We start from the raw sequence: 7,551 nt of genomic DNA on the forward strand, positions 1-7,551 counted from the left end.
AGAGAGAGAGAGAGTTTTTTCAGAGGAGGAGGATGAGAGAGAGTTTAGATCGGGAAGGTTGTGTAGAAGATGTTAAGTTAAGGGTAATGTTGTCTTTGATAGGAATAATTGGAATGAGCTCATGTAAAAGTTTTTCATTGAAATAGGCTATTAAATCCTTATTTTTAACTAAATAGGCATTTTCTCGAAAAAAATAATAATAATAATAATCACTTAGAATTTAAGAATGGATAACATAGACATAAACAAGGACGGCTGACATGTCACAACACCATTGGACACCTGACATGGCCTGCGCCACATCGGCAAAGAACGACGACTTGGGCACCATCCACCCTCCTCCACCACCTTTGTGCTGTTGAAACTGTCACTCTGTCAAAATTTCTGATCAGATCTCACCGAAAACCCTCTTAACTTTTTTTTAAAAGTCTCCAAAGTCTTCGAGCTGCCCAAACCCTAATCCCAATCCCTCTCCGAATCACATTCGCTCGCTCATTCCATTCACTGGTAACACTACTCTACTCTTTGATCTCTCTCTCTATATATCTTTAGCAATTCTCGTTCTTTCTATGCTGCTGTTTCGATTGCCACGGTGATCGTATCGCTCGGTTTCGAATTTAGGATGTTTGCATTTGGATTTCGATAGGTATAAGTGTGAATTTCATATCTAAAGAGCTTCGCTTTGAGAATTTGAGTGCCTATAGTTGAGAGAGCTTGGGCGGTTTTGTATGGAGCGTTTTGGTGTTTGAGTTGATGAGCTTAGTCCTTAGTGTAATGAATAGGATTGTGGATTTCGCAATTTTCATATTTGAATGTGTTCTTTGCCTCAAATGTTAGTTGTTCATAATCTAAAGATAGCTCATTTCTGCGATTTTTCGATTGGTCAATAGGCTGTTAGTAGACTCGGTCGCTCTGAATCTTTCATAGCTGGGAATCAAGGAGCTAGTGGTTTTAAGTTTCATATAATGCATTTACTCTAGATAAGGCTTTGTATGATGTGAAGTTTCGTATTTACATGTTAAGGCTTTTGCTGGCGCGTGAACTGATGGGGTTATCTTGTTTAATATGAGTATGACAGTGGTTTGGGCAGTAAAGAGATTTAAAGACCAATCTTTCTGGTTGGAATATTAAGTTTGGGCGAAGGGAAAAGGAGAAAGAAGTTTTTGAGTTTAGTTGCTGGACCATAAACTAAAGATACTGCTTCTTACTTGGGCGAGGTGGAATCTTTTCTCCACCGGCTGAATAAGAACTTACAAAATTCAGCGACCAGGTTCAGGGGGCGATTTGCCCCAAGGTATCGAGTACAGTCCTTTTCCTGTTGTCCGGAGGGTGAATTCTGGCCATACGATGCTGATGGGTGATGATTTGGAGGATGGAAATTTGGGGCCTTACCAAGAGAGGCTGAGGACATTTCCTAACATGCGTGGTAAATCTTACAACCCATTGGTAAGATTATTATGTCCACTTAGCACCTATTCTCTTTTCTAACTAGTGTCATTTTCAGTGCATTGTGTTGACAATTCTCGCTTTTATGTCAATAGAATGCACGGATATTGTTTTATGTCACATGGCAGTCCTACTCCTGTGTTTTGGTCTCTCCTTTTTTTTTTCTTTTATTTTTTTTTTTCAGCTTCTTTTTATACTTTTTTGCAGATTTTTCGAATTTTGATGGGGATAAATGTTCGTGTCCTTGTCGTGATTTTGCTTCTGGCACTTGGAGTGGTCTTTTACATTGGAGCACGCACTTCTCCTATTATTGTGTTCGTCTTCTCAGTTTGCATTATCAGCTTCCTTCTGGCAATGCACCTTGCCAAATGGGTTCTCGCAAAAGATGAGGGACCTCCGGAGATGGGTCAGGTACAGCTTTCTCCACTGTCTTTATGTCTATGAAATGTTAAATTGAGGTGTCCATACTGTTCCATGACCCAATGAATTTCATAGTTGAAACTTGAATCTACTGCACTCTTTTTGTTAGGCATCTGCATAGACAACAATATACACCGTGAACTGCAATGCATGTTTAATACAGCTAGAGCAAATTACGTTTAATAGATTTGGTGATAATATATTGGTATTAGTGTGTGTTGTTGGCTAGTAAGCCGAGGACTAAATTATGTTCAACTGTCATGTGTAAGAAGAGTTGAAAACTAACCTTAACTTGTTTCTTCATGAGTAATAAAAGGCAGAACAACGAATGGTATAACTGCATCTTTCCCGGTACTAATCTAATTCTGTCTAATCTGAAAAACTACCCTCTGAAGTGATGTTTGACTGTTTGAGTATCTGCGGCTGATCTTGAAGAGAAAGAAAAACAAAACAGTTGGTTGTGATATGGTGTTAAGTTGTGACATTGTTTAACTTCTTATGTACTTATCTTGAGCTTGTCATTTCTCTTTTCAGATATCAGATGCAATACGTGATGGGGCTGAAGGTTTCTTCAGGACCCAGTATGGGACCATCTCTAAGATGGCAATTTTACTGGCTGCAGTTATCCTCTGCATATACTTATTTCGCACTACAACTCCTCAGCAAGAGTCATCTGGTCTTGGAAGGTGATAATAAATGCTACTTACCATCTTCACCCTTAAAAAGAAAATTCGATGTCAAAGATGTTTACACTTCTGACTTTGCTGTTGCAGGGTAGCCACCGCATTTATTACTGTAGCTGCATTTCTTTTGGGAGCTTTCTGCTCAGGTGTTGCAGGGTATGTTGGGATGTGGGTATCAGTTCGTGCCAATGTTCGAGTCTCTAGTGCCGCAAGACGATCTGCACGGGAGGCACTGCAGGTTCTTATCCTCTATAGTTAGTTGTATGAGAACTTGTCACATTCATATCTTAAACGGGAATACCATGTGCAGATTGCTGTTCGTGCTGGTGGATTTTCTGCTATGATTGTTGTTGGTATGGCTGTAATCGGTATAGCCATCCTGTATGCCACATTTTATGTTTGGTTGGGAGTGGATACACCAGGTTCAATGAAGGTTACTGACTGTAAGTTTTGACACTCCTTACTCCTTGTCTTATTATTATGATATCTAGTTACATCAATCTGTACCAGCTCTTGTTTCCATTTCTATTTCTATTATTCTATGATGGGACATTAAATTGCGTTGCTGTATCTTAACCAGGGCAAAGTTCGCACCTTAATTTTTTACTCTTTTATGTATACAGATATAATTAATATATATATATATATATATATATTATTTTTTTTTCTGAATATTTTGAGGACTGAAAACATATTTGTCTCCTGTAGTTATTTTATATAAATATTTATATATTATTATTTGCTTATTTGCAAACCTACAACTAGGCTTTTTATATAGTGTAGCATATACTAAGCGCCAAGTGGTGTTCTGAAGGAAATGCTTTTATAATGATGTCAGCTGGTTGACTGCCTATGCCTCTTTTGTGGTCTCCAATTAAGACTTTTATTTGTTTTGCTTAATCAGTTGCTTTCCATTGTTATCTTAAATCTGCTGCTTGACTTTGATCAGTTGATGCACTTAATTTTCAGTGCCTCTTCTTCTTGTTGGATACGGCTTCGGAGCTTCTTTTGTTGCCTTATTTGCTCAGCTGGGTGGCGGAATATACACAAAAGCAGCTGATGTTGGAGCAGATCTTGTTGGAAAAGTAGAGCAGGGAATTCCTGAAGATGATCCTAGGAATCCTGCTGTGATAGCAGATCTGGTACGTTTTCATCCTTTGTGTATTAGCAATGGAAGCTCTTGTTAGGTTGAAACAACCGATCTGATGGACATTTTATTCTCCTAGGAGTTTATTCATCGAACAAGTGTTGGTAATTCTATTATTTTGGTTGCATAAATACCATTGGTTAAATTGGCATGAAAACTTGTGCTGAGACAATGATTAACGAAATAGAAGTTACTGTAGTTGTAACTTTACTTATTGATATAGTAACATGTCTGCTGGATCTTTATTTTAAACTTATGGACTTTATTCACTGAAATATTTACAATTTAGGTTGGAGATAATGTTGGGGATTGCGCAGCTAGAGGTGCTGATCTTTTTGAAAGTATTGCTGCTGAAATAATCAGTGCTATGATACTTGGAGGAACCATGGCTCAACGTTGTAAAATTGAAGGCAAGCAGATATTTAATGTTTCACATGAATATATTCAGACAGACACACGCACACACATAGAGTGTCCTTTGGGGAAATAATACTTTAGTTTCTCAGGCCAGGGCTTACATGTTCCAATGCTCCTTCGCCCCTCTTCCCCCTTTGTTTATCGTTACCAGTTTGGTTCAGACAATCTTTTTTACTCGCCTGTGTATTCACTGATTGTGCAGATCCTTCTGGTTTCATCTTGTTTCCTCTGGTTGTTCACTCCTTTGATCTGGTGATTTCATCGGTTGGAATACTCTCAATCAGGGGTACACGAGATTCTGGTGCGAAGGGTTCTGAGGATCCAATGGCAATTCTTGAGAGAGGATACTCAATCACAGTAATTTTAGCTGTTCTGACATTTGGTGCGGTAATATTCTAATACATAATATAACTTATGATCGTGTGATGTTTCTTTTTGTTTTGTAACATGTAACACTAGAGTCAGCTGCTTATTTACAGTAGTATCTCTTATTTCTTTATCATTTGAATTTAGAAGGCTGCAACAGTTTTTGCTGGTTGATTTGGTTTCTGACGCTATTGTCATTGCGGTTATTTACAGTCAACCCGATGGTTGTTATACACCGAACAAGCACCGTCTGCGTGGTTTCACTTTGCCTTGTGTGGATTAGTTGGCATCATCACTGCATATATATTTGTGTGGATAACCAAGTACTATACAGACTACAAATATGAGCCTGTACGCACATTAGCTCTTGCAAGCTCCACCGGTCATGGGACTAATATCATTGCTGGAGTCAGTTTGGGTCTGGAATCAACAGCTCTTCCTGTTCTTGTCATTAGCGTAGCTATTGTCTCAGCTTACTGGTTGGGCCAGACCTCGGGACTCGTGGACGAAAATGGTGTTCCTACTGGCGGGCTATTTGGTACAGCTGTAGCAACAATGGGCATGCTCAGTACTGCTGCTTATGTTCTCACGATGGATATGTTTGGTCCAATAGCTGATAATGCTGGTGGAATTGTAGAGATGAGTCAGCAGGTAACCCCTGAATGATAATTCTTTAAGATGGTTGTCTCAATCTGTGAAAACTGTTTTCTTTTCCATATAATTTAGAAATTGCATCCTTACAGCCAGAAAGTGTTCGCGAGATCACAGATGTTCTTGATGCAGTAGGCAACACTACAAAAGCTACCACTAAAGGGTTTGCCATTGGATCTGCTGCACTTGCATCTTTTCTTCTATTTAGTGCTTATATGGATGAGGTAGCTACATTTGCTCGTGAACCTTTCAAGCAGGTTAGCAAAAAGCTTCATCTACCTATGATATATTCCCCTGTTAGCTACTTCATCGGGTTCAGTCTTAATTTGTAACTTCTGACTTCCCAGGTTGATATTGCCATTCCAGAAGTTTTTGTCGGTGGATTGTTGGGCTCTATGCTTATTTTCTTATTTAGTGCTTGGGCCTGTTCAGCAGTTGGCCGAACTGCTCAAGAGGTTGTCAGGGAAGTAAGAAGGCAATTTATTGAGCGGCCTGGTATAATGGTTAGTATAAGCTCCCCTGTTGATTATCATGTAAACTGTAACTTTTACAGAGTCAAGCTCTTGTCATGACAGCTTCAACAAAATATATTGTTGCCCCAAGTACATTTTCAATATACATATATATATATATATAAGCATGCAAAATGAAATGGTAATGTATAGTGTTGTTAGCACCAAAAGAATAAATAAGGTCCTCCTTAGTCAGTTAACTGTGACTGTCAAAATGAAATGGTATTACAGTAGACAACACTCTGACGCTGATATATTTTTATTCTGATGCACGAACAAACTTAAAAAGAAGCCGAAGGAAAATTATAACGTGTCTAAGCACTACTTATCGAAATGTTAATGTAGCCTTTTAATAACATCTCCTGCAGGAATACAAAGAGAAGCCAGATTATGCACGTTGTGTTGCTATAGTAGCATCTGCATCTTTGAGGGAGATGATAAAACCTGGTGTCTTGGCTATAGTTTCACCTATAGCAGTTGGTAGGTCAATTATGTTATAAATTTGGGGATGCAGCGGAGAGAAGTTGTTGTTCCTTCCATATTCAGTGGAACATGAAGGAATAATTATTGCTTGTATCCCTTGCAGGTATTGTGTTCCGGATATTTGGATACTATACTGGACAGCCTCTTCTTGGTGCTAAAGTTGTGGCTTCCATGCTGATGTTTGCAACAGTGTCGGGTATTCTCATGGCTCTTTTCCTGAACACGTCAGGTGGTGCCTGGGATAATGCAAAGAAGTACATCGAGACGGGGGTTCTCGGAGGCAAAGGAAGTGATTGTCATAAGGCTGCAGTCACAGGAGACACGTAAGTCCTGCTGTCCTCCTTTTTCTGTTAATTTGGAGACGGCTGGTGGTACTGTGGCAGTAGAGTTGGCCAAATCTTATTGTTTCCATCATTATGATTTATCTAATATTCTGCTAATCATTTACCAGTCTCTGAATTCTCAGAAATAATTGATACCCTTTTGTTTGTTTTGCAGAGTGGGAGACCCATTTAAAGACACAGCTGGACCTTCACTTCACGTCCTCATTAAAATGCTTGCAACAATTACGCTGGTCATGGCTCCTGTCTTTCTCTGAGTAGTTCATATCAATTGCGGGTTTTACAATTTTTACTGCACCCCCCTAATCTTGAATGGTTTTAGGTATGCAAATATACGGATAGGTTTTTGGTGTATATTGAGGGTGCCTGATTCATAGTATACCGAATCGTCTCTGTTTTGACTTTGATCGAATAATGTTACACTTGCTGCTCATTCTAGTATAATGTAGCGTCTCTCTTGAATCATTTCATCATCTGGTTAGATACTCTATTTGTCATATTCTTTTTCAAACATTGTACTTTAGTATATACACAAGTATACAACTATTCAAAGTGACATGTTGAATATTGGCTGTGAGAGGTTATGTCTGGATGGGAATGCTATTAGAAGTTGGAACTAATCCATAAGGCCAGCAAAACATTAGGTGAAGTCCAAAAGTTGCCATTTTTTTTCTTCAAATTTTCATCGTCTCAAAAAGGGTACGTACCGAAAATCTTCGGTACACCCAGGAATCCAGCATTGTAACTTTAATCTCTTGACTGTTTTCTTTTTGTATGTACCAAAAATGGAGAAGTGAATAATGATACCATAATCTCCTGACAATACACGTTTTAGTACCTCGGCGTTATACTCCGGGCTTCCACCTTGTAAATCACGTATACTGCATCGAGGGATTGGAAACTCAAATGGATCATAGGAAAGCTCGTAGATATTATCAGGAGTCGCTTCAAGAATATGTCCAGGTCCAAGGGGGCTCATCTCATCCAAGCCTTCTGAGTGAACCACAAATGCTCTTTTCATGCCAAAGCTTTGCAGTGCTTTGGCCATCTTGAACATCAAGTCTTCTTTATATACGCCAACAACA

The 7,551-nt window shown here is 39.0% G+C and overlaps 1 protein-coding gene across 1 annotated transcript; it reads left to right on the forward strand.

The window, feature by feature from the left end:
- The first annotated feature begins 364 nt into the window (after positions 1-364).
- Positions 365-7,085, forward strand: LOC101308398 (pyrophosphate-energized membrane proton pump 3-like). Its single transcript, XM_004303750.1, has 15 exons — positions 365-507; positions 1,079-1,446; positions 1,654-1,857; positions 2,401-2,552; positions 2,640-2,787; positions 2,860-2,992; positions 3,519-3,691; positions 3,986-4,106; positions 4,316-4,500; positions 4,693-5,130; positions 5,223-5,387; positions 5,478-5,633; positions 6,011-6,122; positions 6,229-6,448; positions 6,624-7,085. Exons 2-15 carry the CDS (start codon positions 1,348-1,350, stop codon positions 6,721-6,723), a joined length of 2,406 nt encoding a protein of 801 aa, XP_004303798.1. The 5' UTR covers positions 365-507; positions 1,079-1,347; the 3' UTR covers positions 6,724-7,085.
- Positions 7,086-7,551: the final 466 nt, after the last annotated feature.

This window comes from Fragaria vesca, linkage group LG6 (assembly GCF_000184155.1).
Source record: "Fragaria vesca subsp. vesca linkage group LG6, FraVesHawaii_1.0, whole genome shotgun sequence".
NCBI lineage: Eukaryota > Viridiplantae > Streptophyta > Magnoliopsida > Rosales > Rosaceae > Fragaria > Fragaria vesca.